Source organism: Pavona decussata, unplaced genomic scaffold, assembly GCF_977016875.1.
Source record: "Pavona decussata unplaced genomic scaffold, jaPavDecu1.1 SCAFFOLD_274, whole genome shotgun sequence".
In the NCBI taxonomy this organism is placed as follows: domain Eukaryota; kingdom Metazoa; phylum Cnidaria; class Anthozoa; order Scleractinia; family Agariciidae; genus Pavona; species Pavona decussata.
In genome coordinates, this window is record NW_028145676.1 from 188,479 (window position 1) to 204,406 (window position 15,928).

A 15,928-nucleotide genomic window follows, 5' to 3' on the forward strand; every position below is an offset into this window, starting at 1 on the left:
CTTGAGTTCAGCACATGTATAATTGGTCAATCCTCGTACAAACGAAGTTCAGTTTCTTCCCTGGCTGGTTAGTTTCCTCTGCTCTTTTTATTGTATTCTCTTTTATCTAGATATCGATGAATGCACAATAGACATCCATAACTGCAGCAAAAATGCATCCTGTGTCAATACTCCAGGATCCTTCAACTGCACCTGTAAGCCGGGGTTCATTGGTGATGGACAATTATGTTTAGGTACAGTTTGCCGTTTGATCCATTTCCCTAGTTTATTGTCCTAAGGTAAATTAGCACTTTGTCGTTTACCCTTCAGGATAACATAATTAGCTGCTCCAAATACAAGACAAGTTCAATTTATTCCCTTTTCAAGCGGTTAAATCTCTTTTTTGTCTTTTTATATTTTTCTAGATATCGATGAATGCACAAAAGACATCCATAACTGCAGCAAAAATGCATCCTGTGTCAATACTCCAGGATCCTTCAACTGCACCTGTAACCCGGGATTCACTGGTGATGGACGATTATGTTTAGGTACAGTTTGCCGTTTGATCCATTTCCCTAGTTTATTGTCTTAAGGTAAAGGAGCACTTTGTCGTTACCCTTCAGGAAAAATATAATAAGCTATTCCAATTACAAGACAAGTTCCATATATTCCCTTTTCAAGCGGTTTAATCTCTTTTTTGTCATTTTATATTTTTCCAGATATCGATGAATGCACAAAAGACATCCATAACTGCAGCAAAAATGCATCCTGTATCAATACCGCTGGATCTTTCAATTGCACTTGTAAGCCAGGCTTCTCTGGTGACGGACGATTATGTTCAGGTAAGTAGTTAGATATTTGGGTGTATAAGCACACTTTTGAAAATTTCACTGAATTCATACCTGATTCAACAATGAACTCAAAAACCTAAATTTTTATCCTCGTTTATGAAAAACCTAAATTTAGGTTTTTCATAAATGACACCCAACTGATCCCCAACTCACAAACAATCATCGATTAAATCCAACCAACTCATCAATCGCTGATTTGAATGATGAATACAATATTTTTGAACACCAATTTGGATAAAAAAATAATCATTATGGTTGTTGTGTGACTGGATGCCGTTACTGTCACGCGTGACGTTGTGTGACTTGTCACGAAAATAGACAAAACCCTAGACGTGGGGTGCTCGGTTGGCTGTTTTCTTGCCTGGCCCCAGCCAGGTCTTTTTCCCGCCGCTGGACAAAGGCGGCTGTCCCTTCCCAGTTTACCTCTGGGACAGAGGTTGAGTCCTGGGACGAACTCTGAGCACCCCGCTGTAAACCAGTAGGGCCTGAGCGGGCTCACCCTGGAGGTACCGTCTACTGGAAGACATCCCACACTACTCAGTAATTCACCATCTGCACAAGCCGTCAAACAGGTTTCAGTCAGGGGCCAACTGACACCACCCTAAAGCTTCACCAGAGTTTGTGAACTAATGTAACAATGGCCTAATTACCTATATATTACACTCAGTTCTGAAATTTTTACACTTCTGGTGCTATTTTTCTGTATATTGCGTAATATTGCTTGAGTTGGATTAACACGCATGCGCTTTCATGCAAGTACACGATGACACAACCCAAAGGGGACTGGACACTAGTTTGTTAATACACGTGTCGGCCATTTTGTCGCCATTTGTGAAGAGCTTGTGTTTTGATGTTTATCGTTCATGTTTTGGGATATATTGGACGTTTATTTCTCCACTTTCATCGTTCTGATGTTTGTAGACGCTTTTTGAGGTAAGAATATCATTTATCTTGCACACAACAATAGATTTTTTTATTGGATCGACTCGCTATCGAATATTCGTGAGGCCGTGAAATGAGCTTATTATTTTTGCACAGCAACTAAATCCTTGATTGGGGTCCAAGAATTAAAGGCATCATTGTATCCTTTCCACTTTACCAAAGCTTGTTTCTTCTTGTAATCTCTCCTGATGACTTTATCGATTCTGAATATCTCCTGATTAGCTTTCAATAATTCTGGTTCATAAAAGCTCCCTTTAATATGTTCATCGTTTAGATCTTTCAGTTTATAAGTGATTGGTGTAGTGTATTGAAATTTATCGATAATGAAGACCTCTTCTGTCCAGTTTTCTGTATAACCTCGATCAAACAGCTTTCTTTTATACTTTGATATTCTAACCTTATCACCAACTTTAAATTTTGCTTGGGATGACAATTGCTTCAAATTGCCATAAAGATTGAAGTAAACAGTTCCTTCATTCTCTTTCTTAGATGCTTCTGTCGGTGTCATTTTTATTGAACTGTGTTTAGTGTTATTATACTGATTCAATATTTCAGGCAAAATATCCAGATACATTGTATTGCCTTGAGCAGTGAATCGTTTCCACATTTTATTTTTAATCGTCCGGTTCCACCTTTCCACCACTGATGACTTTTCTTCATTTTCAGTCGAATACAGTGTAATGTTATGTTTATTGAGCAAGTCTTTGAAATGTTTGTTGTAGAACTCTGAGCCTTTATCAGTCCACAGATACTTTGGTTTTCGACCCTCTTTGAATATGCTTTGAAATGCTTTAGTTATGGTCTCACCTTTTTTATCTTTTAATGGGACAATCCAACCGTATTTACTGAAAACATCTATAGTCATGAGAAGATACCTATTACCTTTATTCCATTTACTGAATTGTTGCATTTCAACAAGGTCAGCAGCCCATATTTCATCAATATTATTTACAATAACACGCCGCCGAGTAAAGTTACGCCTTATGGGTTTATGCAGCTCATTAGCTAATTTTTCTTGCCAGTTTTCCTCTTTACCCGACGGCTTTTGACGTTTTTTGGAACCCCAAGACCCAGTTTCTGTTTTGTATTTATTGCATTTCTTGCCAACCAATGTCCCCATTGTCGTTCGGAATATGGAACAGCATCCAATGATTTAACCATCTTTTTATCAGCTTTGTTTTTACATTTTTTGTCATCTTTGCAGACTGAATAATCAACATCATGTTGGATGGCTATTGCATCTGTTTTGCCTGTTGGTTTATCATATATTTCCAATATTTGCCCTGTTTTGGGGTTATAGTTTACTTGATTCTCCAACTCATTGTATGGACCAGTGTATTTATGACCAGGTAATACCCAACCAGCTTTTGGGCGCGGTAATTTACCAATCATTTTGTGTATATCAATTGAACCACCGCTTTTGGGTCGTCCTTTGATTCCCTTTTCATACTCATCCCAATTTGGTGGGTGCCAACCAATTGAATCAAAGCTTGAACAACTTGGTGTATTGTGATATTTTTTTCCAATCTTTACCACACTATCACAAGGATAATCTTTGTATTTTTCTAATGTCTTTTTCCCAGCCTTGCCAGACCAAAATTGACTCGACAATATGCCAGTATCTGTGCTAAATGCACCTTTGGCAATGTCTCCAGATTTGTATCTATCAAAGACTTCCTTTGTTGATGGAATTAATGTTCCAACAACATCCATCGACTTCGATGCAACCTTACCTGGTGTACCGAGTTGTTCCAAAATTGTATTCAAATTACCACCATCAAGTTCTTTTCGGTCAGTTTTGTACCTTCTATTTGGTCTTACTTTGGTTGATAATTTATCAAACATCTCTGATCCAGTCTTTTGAACAAAAGGTGTTGCTTTAGAGATAGCATAATCAATAGCTTTCTTCTGCAATTTAGGGTTTCTAAGTGCTTCAGACCCATAATATCGACCCATTTCAACTGCTTTCTTTCCCAACCATGGTAATGTATGTTGAATTAACATATCAGCACCAGTTGATGCTAAAGTATCCATTATGCCCGCCCCTTCGAACGGGCTATTTAGTTTGCCTGTTTTTTAACAAATTTGGTTTTAGTTATACCACATTCAGCACATGTACAGAAGAACATGAGCCGACCATTTTTGGCTTGCTTGTAACCTGCAGGCTGAACACATTCAGTTTCTTTCTTTTGTTTAACACAATATGATTTGACCATTTTATATCACTATATTAGATTAATTATCATCAGAGTCAGACTCATAATCCGTCTCATAATCCTCTGACTCAGAATCTGTTACCAATGTACACCATAAACATAATTTTCCTGAAAATTCTGTGTATTTATCACATTCTTCACAATATCTTATATCAACCATTATACAAATTAATTAGATAATTTTTTAAAATATTGGATTATAAAATTATGATTGACACTTTGATTGTTCATGTCAAAATGTGCATTGTGGATTGTTTTCAATATACTTGTACCCTTTTGTCTCTCAAATAAATAATACAAACACCAATAGCCACACAATACTGAATCTCTTTCCTGGATTTCGTCACCTGAATACATTAATCGTTTGCCACTTGTTGGCATGAATTGCATAATTTCTTTTGGCATAATTAACCCAAAACTATCAAAATATTCTACATATTTGTCTCCGTTTCGATACGCAACCCAATGTGTACCTGGTCCAATCTGTGAATCCAGGTTAATGATACCAACTTCATCTTTTTTCATCTTTTGTGGTAGATTATCTCTGCTGTAAATGCCTCTGAAGTGTTTTATTTTGAGTTTTTTGACCCAATCAATGAGTTCAAAGTTACTGAGTGGTTTATTTATGAATTTCACAGAATGTCTCCGATTAATGGAATCCCCTTGAATGGACTGTTTTTGCCTAATAACAGACCTTTTCCTTTTTTGGTTTTTTTTTTCCCTTTGCCATATTGATCCCATGTACCGAAAAATGGAGGCGGCCTATAATTAACTGGTAGGACCAAACCACCATCTTTTTTGGTTGTGCTTGGAACAAAAACTGGGACCGATCTTCTGGATCTACTTCTATCCACCTGTAACCCTTTACCCATTAATGCATTCAAAACCATTGGAACGCCAATTGAAGCCAGTAAAGTACCCAAAAAACCTCCTGATTGTGTCTTAGTTGGTTTAATTACAATCTGTCCACCAGTATGTATTGCATTGACAATTTGCTTCTTTTGTGCTTCAGTGAGCCAATCTTTGTATTTTATTAATTGATCAATTTTGTTTTGAGGAATGAGGAAACCACCAGCTTGTCCTCTACCAAATATTTTATTGACTCCCACATTTGCAAGCCCAGAAAGTGCTCCAGTAGCTAATGGTCCAACTGCTTTTGCTGCCATTGGTAGTAATTATGTGCCAATTTTGAATAATGATGACCAAAGACTGCCTCCTTGTTGTACAGCTTTTCGTATCTGTGTTTTGCTTATTTTAATATCTGCTCCAGTTTTGTTTTGCATTGCCTTTTTCAACCTATTTATTTGTGTTATGGTTAACATCAGCTGATCCGGTCCAGTTAATTCAGAATTTGATAATCTTATTGTTATTGCTGAATTGTTTTTTAATGCTTTTGCTAGTTTATCTTTTTGCCCAATTGATAGTGTTACTCCATGTGAATGATAAGTTGTCATATCTTTTATATAACTAACGTTACATTAAAAATTTATTCCATTTATCGAAACAATATTTTACCATCTTTTTGGATGAGTTCAGCGTCTTGCTCATATAATGTCAATGCATAAATTGAATATGCAGTTGCAGTTGTGCCAGATAATTCATAGTGGAATGTCAGCTTTGTGGTACCATCTTTGATATCCATTTTTTGTTTTGTTAAATCGAAATACAAGAATGGGAATAGTGTTTTGAAGTTATTGATATTCAACAAAGTCCCCTGACTGTATTCATTATTTGCATGCACATATTTGAGGACATCTCTGTAAACTCGAGTCAAATCAGCCTCTGGAGTGTAATGTACATCAGGATATTCATTGCCATTAGCCACAGATAAATGACAATTTAGCAATGTTCTGGGATCTGCTGATACACTAAATGTATTGTACAAAAATGGATTTACTGTTTGTGCAGCAAGATTTGCATCATTGATAATGAAAACAAACACATGTCTTGGCTTTGAAATACCACTTGTTATCTGAAAATGGCCACTTCTTTGTGTTGATGAATTACTTCTTTCCACATTTTCTCGCAAATAAACCCATTTATGTGGCTTCAAAAACTGACTCATATACAGTGATTGCCCCTCTGAATTGAAAGTTATTCTTGGTACAATCAACTCCATTCTGGTAATAATTACACGACAATCAGCCCCAGCTTGCCATATTAGAATAGTATCAGATTCAATCTGCAAATTTATTTCCAATCTTGTTGATGGCAATAACTCATCCAGCAATGCTTCAAAGAATGAGTATCGATTCAATGGTATTTCTGTATTGACAACCACTGATAGACCCAAAAGTGCTTTTCTTGCAGCAAATCCTTTGTTGTACAAAGCTTGTGCAGGTCTCTCTTCAGCACTTCTGTTTGTATCCAGATAGAAAAACTCATTGGTTGCAGTTGATTGAGCATATCCTGGACTATATTCCAATAGATTCTTAATATTTACACAATGATTTGCATCATTACAATCATATACCATTTTACCATTCAATCTTACATCGAAATCATGTATAAGACTGTGTGAACCATTAACAATACCATTATGGTCTTCATCTGCAAGATTTGCATTCTGCATTGTTTGGACTTTAAAACCAACTGATATTCTTGCATTATACCAATCAAATGGAGTAACTTCTCCTGTGTTGTCAACACCAAAACGATAACCATCTTTCTTTTGTGACCTATTATTTCCTGGATTACCAGTATTCAATGGTGTCTCCAATTGGAAGAAGACATCTTCATATCTCTCAATGTATTTTGGATTTCTGAATGATTTCATTTATACAGATATGTTACATTATTTTCATTTTCTCCTTCTTTTGAGTTTTCCACCGGATATCATCTGATTGACTCTCTCAGCTATTTGAAAATCAGTGAGTGGCTGCTCCATTTTTGGTTGGCTCATTGTCACTGATTTTGTTTTTGAAGGTTGTTTTTTGCTCAATAATTGAATTATTTTATCACCTGCTTTATTACCAGCAAACTCACCAGTTTTGGTGACTGCTTTTTCAGCTGCAGTTTTGGCTCCTTTTTTAGCTAATTCTTTTGCTGTTTTTCCGAAAAGTTTTGATCCAACTGATCTGAAAACATCCATAATTCCTTCACCATGGATATGTTTGCTTACATAACGACCCAATTCTGGGTCAAAACGTGGTTTAAATTCACTTTGTCGTACCATATATTGATATATTATATTAAACTAGACCTGAGAATCAAGCTCATGAACCAGTCAATGCCATTCAAGTCAATTGGCCGACCCAAAGCGTCAGTCACTGTTATCCCCATTTCTGAAATAATTGATTTGGAAACTGGGCTGAATAATGCTCTTTTTGGCTCAAAAGTAAATGGATAACTCCTTGTTAAATTGTCAGTGGGTATCATTATCAGTGTATTTGTGAATCGTCCATCACTGAGGCTATCAGTTATTATATCACAATTAATGTTCAAAACGTCAATATCATTGGTAATATTTGGCAATTTTGTCCCATGTTCAGTTTGGTTAATTAACTTTGGTTCAAATCCAATAAGTGCTCCAAAATTAGAGTTTCTAATATCAAGCTTCCATTGGTTGTCTAGCTCAATGACAACTCTATATGATGAAAGCACAAAATATAGATTGATGCCCTTGCTGGAAGATGGTTTATCTTCATTTTGAATTATTGATTGAGTGATATAATCATCAAGATCATCATATGAATACATTCCTTCAACAAATGTGATTGTCTTCCATTTTGTACCATTATCTGGGCTGTATTTTACTGTATTATTGTTGTATCCTGCATTGACATTATGCCACGAGTATGTCATTGAAACTCGATCAACAGCTAGCTCATGTCTCATTGTTGTGTCAAGCTTCAATGGTGGATCAAATTTGATAATAAAGTCTTCAGGCCGACTTCGGCCTATTTTTTGTCGGTTAACAGATGAAATATGTATCGCTCTTTCTTGCATATATTATTTGATTATATATTGTTGCAATAAATCAATGAGTTGTTTGGTGTTTATTAAGCCAAGTTGATTCAATTTATGGGCTATTCGTGAAAATTCCTCTTTGACTCCATTATTGCCAGCCAAAATAGATCCACCAAGCAATTCCATTCTGTCAATCAAATCATTAGCATCATTGAAATAAACAACACCAGAGCCCAATTTCTTGAATTTTTTGCTGGATTTATGGATTGGAATCTCACTGAGTTCGTTCAATTCATCGAATACCATTTTGGCAATATCGCTGTATTTCTTCTTTGAATTAAATCTCTTGGTCAATAAATCGATTGTATCGAAATCAACCTTTTTGTCCATAACTTTGCGTTTATCTTTTGTTGCCACAAGTCTGAGTTGTCCCATTAATTTTGGAATATCAATCATTAGTCCACCATATTTCCCAGAAGATGATATTTTGTATGCATTTCTCTTTGGTTGCGTATAACCATAACCTTTTTTGATGGTTTTCATTCCTTCTGGGATTATTTTAATGCGCCCTCTGTATTTTTGTAATAATTTTATATCTTCATCTATTTTATCAATTTTGTCTTTATTCTTAGTCTTTCCTTGGCCCTTGGATAAAGGACCCTTCTTTGTTCCAAGTTTTTTCAACATTTTGCCAATATTAGCATCGTAATCCTTGATGTCAATATCTCCTTGCATAGAAGCTTGGAGAACAGAACTCGGAGGTGCAAGATCGTATTGCATCAATTTTTGGAACTCATCATCATCAAAACCAGCATCCAAATTTGACATTGCTGGTTGATAATCTATTGGTAACTTTGATTCTGGTAATTGTGGTTGTGGTTTTGTTTCAGGCTGATAAGTTAACATAGCAATGTCTTCCAAACCTGAAGTCAACGCTTTTTGGTTTTTCTCCAATTGTTCAATCAGTTTCTCTTTTTTTCATCAATTGTTTGTTTTGTTTCCTCTTGAGCTTTAATAATTGGTTTGAAAGTTACTGATAAACCTTGTTGTAAATCTTGTTTATCATGCTTGTACTCCTTCAATGTATCTCTAACTTGTCTGGTTATTGTTCCAGCCTTAATCTTGGTTTCAGATAATTGTTTTAATCTCTGTAAATCCATTATATTATTAACTTATATTAACTTTTTCTCAACTTATATAATGTATTGATATACATGGAAATCCCAAATTATGACAGACATGATAAAAACACTAATTTCAAAAGATTGTATGGTTACATGCCAAGTGACACGTTTCGGATGTTAATATGTGGTAATTCAGGATCTGGAAAGACAAATTTATTGTACCATATGCTGATGAAACCACTTTTGTATTATGATAGAATACATTTATATGCCAAAAATTTAGAGCAACAAAAATACAAGGATATGATTCAAACATTGACTGATATATCAAATAGTGTCGGGTATAATGTCCTTGTTTGTAGCAATGATGATATAATTCCAGTAGAGGAATTGAAGGATGATGATGCCCGGAAGATAGTAATATTTGATGACTTTATTTGTGAAAAAAACCAGAAGCCATTGATTGATTATTTCATTCGCGGCAGACACAAAAACTGCTCTGTTATTTATCTGAGCCAATCGTTCTACAAAACACCAAAAGATATTCGACTCAATTGCTCTCATTTCTGTGTCTATGACTTTCCTAGCAGCAATGAAAGAAGTTTGATATCTCGTGAGTTGGGAGTCGACAAGGATAAATACATTAAAGCAACAAACGAGCCATTTTCATTTCTATATGTTGATAAGCCCATGAAAAGAATTAACAGGAATTTTTATGGAACAATATAACCAAATGATATAAATGGGAATTTTCAACGAACATAGTTCATCGTCTTCTTTCACAACGGTTCCTCTTCAAGGAGCCGCTGGGCCTCAAGGAATAGGGTTTAAATTGACCCAAAATGGAAATTATGATATACAAAACAAAAAACGTGTTAATGTTAAACAAGGAGCTGATCCATTCATCTTAATATACCAGATTTGAAAAACTTTGATGGCCATGGTGGACGAGCTAAAAGCGAAATAATGGTTACATCAACAGAACAACATATTACTGGACGGAAAACATTTTTTGATATTAGTGTTTTAAAACCTGATAATAACGATCAAGCGGCGAATAAAAAATATGTCGATGATGAGATTAAAAAAATACCATCACCTGATTTATCTACATATTTGAAAAAAGATGGCACTGTTGAAATGACTGGAAATCTGGATATGGGTAATCAACAAATTACTAATCTTGGAGCCAATATACAAAATACATATGATGTCGTTAATTTAGGTTTCTGTGATACTAAATATTTACAAAAAGTCTCCAATAGTGACCTCGATATGGACAATCATAAAATCAAAGATATGGCTCAACCAACTGATGATAATGATGCTGTTAATAAACACTACGTTGATCATAACTTTCTCAACAGGTTAACACCCAATGCTCTTGGTGGTGAATTAGATATGAGAGGTCATAAAATAATCGTTCTTGGAAATCCTTCCAATCCCAATGATGCTTCCACTAAAGCATATGTTGATACAGAAATAGCTAAAAGACCATCTGTTGGAAGTGATTTGAGTGTATATTTGAAAAAAGATGGAAGTGTTGCAATGACTGGAAACCTTGATATGAATAATAAACAAATCAAAGATATGGCTCAACCAACTGATGATAATGATGCTACTACCAAAAAATATTTTGATGACAAATTGGAGCAAAGTCATCTTGTCAGCAGCCATAAAACAAATGAATTCAAATATCTTACAGATACCGATGAAAGCAGTTCAGAATATAATATCACAGTGTATGGAATAGCTGCTTTCAATCAATCCCCACATCAGAATAAAAAAGCTTATGATATCACATTGATTAAAGACAGTGGAAGTAATGATTACAGATCAAGGATAGGTTTCAATATTTATACTCTTGCTATTGGAACATACACAATTGTGTTTGAATTCTACCCACCAGAAATGACTAATATTCAATTATCATGTGATGCTTCTGAAGCATACATCCACAAAGCTGTACAGCGTGATTTCACTGCTTATAGCAAGCTATTGGTTCAACTCAATAACAACAGCAAACAAACTCCAAATTACATCTATTTGACGATGCATGGAACAGCTACAGCGACTCCAGTACAATGTCATCTGGTTGTTTATGGGGTAAAAGATTGGTCAGATAGCGTTTATCCAGGAGTTTATGACGGCTTGGACAATGTAATGTTTGAATATAAAAATGGAGATATGGAGATGCGAGTCAATTTGGATATGAATAATTAGATTATTTCTGGTTTAATAAATCCGTTATATGATTCTGAAGCAATGAATTTGGGTTATTTTACCAACTTATTCAAAACGAAATACACCGGAACTATTGCCAGTGGTGTTTTTCACAATTTCAGTATTCCTGTCTCAGGAAATATTTATTTCAATTTGTATTCAGTTGTTTTGGTAAGCAATATTCAAGTTTCAAATGCACAAATATTGATTAGGGGGAAACTGCAAGGACAAACATCAAACACTGACACATATGACAGAATAGGAAACATAATCAATGGAAGTAATACGTTTAATATGCCCAAATCAAGGAAATTTGTCAGTATTGGTTCAATATCAATATTGGATAGCATTGGAGCAGGAACTGCTGTCACTGGAACTTTTGAATTAAAAGTTTTGTTTTCTGATTATTTTAACAGATATCATAACAATTTCACAAGGAATTTAAATCTCAATAAAAACAGAATAATTAATCTTGGAAATCCTCAAAATGATGAAGATGCAGTTAATAAACAATGGTTAAAAAGTGTTTCATCAAATAGTTTAATTTTCGGTGACATCAAAAATGGTTTTTTTGATGATCAACACGGTGATAGAATTAGAATATCAAAACCAGTTTTAATAACTCAAATTGTGGTCACATCAACTGTCAGTTTAAATTCTGCTTTTATTGTTGTTTTTAAAACTGGTAGTCTTCATGCTAATCTAATACCATTTAGGTTGCAAGTAGGAATTAATACCGTGACCATGAATTTGAAAATCACACCATCACTCCATTCATTGCAAATTTACAAGGGAATACCTGGTTTTCACTCTCCAGGTCGGTATAAAGATTTTAATGGAAAATATCAGGTTTATTTATCAACATTAGTAATATAATGCCATAAGTTGAAGATGAAAATGGAAACCATATTCTTGATGAAAATGGAAATAAAATTGAATTTACAGTCACTTATGAAAATTTACCAGATGGATTCAAATACAGAGAACCAATACATCTGAATGATGATGGGCATCTGGATACAGAAAACAGACATTTGGTGATAAAAGATGGAGTTAATTCAAATCATGCAATTTCACTCCAACAATTAATTAACAACAATGAGGACATCATCAAACCATATGTTGAAACACAAATACAACAAGCTCTGGCTCAGTTTAAAGCTCAACAAGCTCAGGAAGCTGTAACGTTTCTCAACAATCAAGTTGCAATGAGAATAGGAAGAAAAAGTGGTACAATACCAAAAACAAATTACACATGGATAAAATTATTGAGTAAAGATGACATTAAAGGAATCAATACATTGCAAGAGATTATTGTGACAAACACATATATCAGGAGAAATGACAGATATCATCATTCCAAATCCGATTTGGTGTCATCATCATTTGATCAATTGGAATTCTTCTTTGATGTGTCATTTGAAAACTATTATTGCTACTTCAACAATCATCCATCTGATTGGACAATGAAGTATTTTGTTGAATATATTAGGATACAATTACCTGACAATAATGACCACTAGGTCGTGGACTCCGTTACTTTATTTTATAAAATAATTAAATAAAAATATTGTAATCAAATTGTATAATTAAAGAATTGTCAGAATTGCAAGAACACATCCGAACATCGATGATAGATTTTCACCGTAAATTGAGTCTTCCAATATTACCCAGACAGGAATGCAAGATAAAAAGTATCGTAATATTCACATATTTGCATGAAAAATATTACAACACAGGTTTACCTGATGAAGTTTACAAAGAGTTAATTCATGATGGAATCGGATTAATTGGACCTGGAGATGGATGCTTAACAGCTATTCTCCATAAATTATTTGGTTGGCAACCATATATCAGGTCTCATGGAATACTACATGATGCTTATGGTCAATTTTACAACAAATATCATCATGACAAAGGATACATGTACACCATTAATGAGAAAAAAACATATCCTTGGATGAAAAATGCATGTTTTTGGGTCAAATAACTGGTCTCTATTATTGCATCAAAAATAAGATAACCATATAATATATGCAAAACAATTCAAAACAAAAGAAGAGATTAATAATTGATTTCAATCATATTTCAAATCGATTATCAAGAGAAGAAATTGATGAATTGAAAGCTTATTACATGTCATATCACAAAAAGATGTGGATGTACAAAAGTGCATACAAAAGATTCAAAAAAATGGGAATTCGCTGGTAATATTTCATCCATTGTATTTGCAACTGGTGGTATTGCATCATCGGTTGCAACCAGTGGAGCTTCATTATTGGCAAAATCATCGGTGTCTGTCATAATTCAAGCTTATATGAAGCATAAAAAAGTTGAAATCAAACTTTATCAATGTCAATATGCTTTCCAAACTTATGGTCATTTGTTGAACGAAATAAAAGAAATAATGAGAAATGGACATTTTGATAGAGATGATTTGACAAACAAGCTTACTCAAAATGATGATTTCATTTTGGATAATTCGCCGATTGTCGATAAATGGGGTGACAAATATGATAAAAAATATCAGATATTCACTTATGTATGATTAATAATGTGCATGATTTGGGGGCCAATAATGTCCATAATTTTATCCCAATAAACATTGTATAATTTCATTGTTTTTTTGGATTTTGTCAACTCAATTTGGGAAGAATCAATTTTCATAAATTGCAATATTCTATGCAAAAGATATTTCAAACTGATTATTCTCTTTCTTTTGCCATTGATTTGTGGTAATATTTTGTTTATTTCAACGAATATTTTATGAATTTTGAAATTGGTTGAACAACTGATTTCAATTTTGTTTTTCAAAATAATTTGATCTAATGTATGCGACAAATGGTATTTTCTATTATACACTGTTTTCTTGTATATTTTGAACAAATTGGCATGAAAATTGATGTATTCTGTTTTGAAATCTTCACCAACAACTTGTCCACAATTCACACAAGTCAATTGACCAGAGATATCTCGAATGTTTTGATTTTCACAGCATTGTGGCATATTTGATGTTTTATTGGATGATTCTTTGTGATAGTTGCAAAAGAAGCAATAATCATAGAAATGCAGGGATTGACAGACAGATGAATCCACCTGCATGGAATCATCTTTGATGGGGATTGGCATGTGTCTGGCACCCATCGTACCATTCTTGTTATTTGTTTTATGGGGCATACACCCAACAAAACATTCAAAAATTGATGAAAAAATAGTCGAAAATTGATGAAAAATGAAAATCGAAAACCAAGTTTTAAACACAAAGTTTGAGGCACAAGTTTTGTCACAAATTTTGTTTACAAACGAAAATGTCCAGAAGCATATGAATCAAGACCATTCGGATGTAGATATCGTTTATCATCAAAACATGACAACGATGTTTTTTTGATTGTGTAACTACCCAATTGGTGATGGTTACTGCGGATTGTTTTCATTTGGTGAAATAATTGTTTTTCATTCATCAGCACATCTTTGTAATCATCATGAGTTATATCATTTTTGATTCGATTTTTTTGATACCTTTGGCCGTTTTTCCACCATTATTGTTTTCTTTGCTATATGAATACATTTTGGATCTCAATCCAACGAATTCAACAATTGGAACACCAGCAGCTTCATCTTTGAACTTTCCAATAACTTTCTTGTTTGTTGCATCAAAATATTGATTATCAGATGAGTAATCACTGTTGTCAAACATATCTTTGTGATTCCAGAAATCGGCATACACATCTTCTGCTTCAATTTCATATGTCAAACTATCTGTATCCGTAAACAGTAATTTAGCTTTGGAACCATACTTCTTTTTTATAAAATTGTAATGAAAATCGTACATCAAAGTTTTGCTCAAATCAAGGATACACATACCAACATAGGCTGGTCTATTGAGTGTCAACGATTCCTTTATTTTATGGACTGCAACCAAGTTTTCATTAAATATTTTGCTATTGATGAATGTTGGTTTGGAAGTCAGTTTCGATAATTGTTTCTCATTGGTAACTAATTTGATATCTTCCCGTTTTCTGATATTCTCCATTGTTTTCCCAAAGACACTGTTATTCATCAGTTTGAAGATAACTTTTTCAAATGCATTCTTTGCATTAGTTCTTTGTCGTGTATTGAAATCAATGTATGTCTTCAACCAGGGTGATTGGTCAAATGACAGAACACGGTGAATTTTAGTTAATTTGAGTCCCAATTCACGGTATAATTGTAAGTTTCTATAATGTAATACATATTTTGTTTTATTTCCCAATGTTAGAATCAGCTTGCTGACTTGTCCACTTTTGATTCCAAATTTTTCTGCAATTCTTTGACAATAATCTGACAGCATATCTTGTGTCACTTTGATTTGTTCAGCGCCACATGGATAATCATTATGCAGGTCATGTAATTCATGAGGATATTCCAAATCAACTTCCAATAAATATCCAGTTTTGTTTTCTGCGTCAACTGTTTTTTTCAAATTAAAAGTATTCCAAACATTTTGTGCATGAGTGTATTCTTCATCAGTAATATGTGTATTATTCATTTGACTGTAAAATTCATCTTTGGTTGGTAATTGAGTATCATTGAATTTATCAAAATTACTCATATAATCGTACGGATAAACTCCTTTTTGTTTCATTAATTGCAGTTTTTCACCTTTGAAGACTTCATTAGTATATTTGTATGCATCTTCTGGTAG

The 15,928-nt window shown here is 34.0% G+C and overlaps 1 protein-coding gene and 1 long non-coding RNA gene across 2 annotated transcripts in view; one reads left to right on the forward strand and one right to left on the reverse strand.

Annotated features, from left to right (window-relative positions):
• LOC146455413 (uncharacterized) overlaps positions 1-15,928 on the reverse strand; it is a 57,718-nt gene that overhangs the window by 17,062 nt on the left and 24,728 nt on the right. The gene's annotated exons all lie outside the window — the stretch shown is intronic.
• The window catches only part of LOC146455415 (uncharacterized), a 35,332-nt gene that overhangs the window by 3,924 nt on the left and 15,480 nt on the right, over positions 1-15,928 (forward strand). The window contains exons 4-6 of the mRNA XM_085094321.1: positions 111-233; positions 405-527; positions 699-821. Of these exons, the coding sequence (XP_084950447.1) occupies positions 111-233; positions 405-527; positions 699-821 (369 nt within the window). The remainder of the gene's footprint in view (positions 1-110; positions 234-404; positions 528-698; positions 822-15,928) is intronic.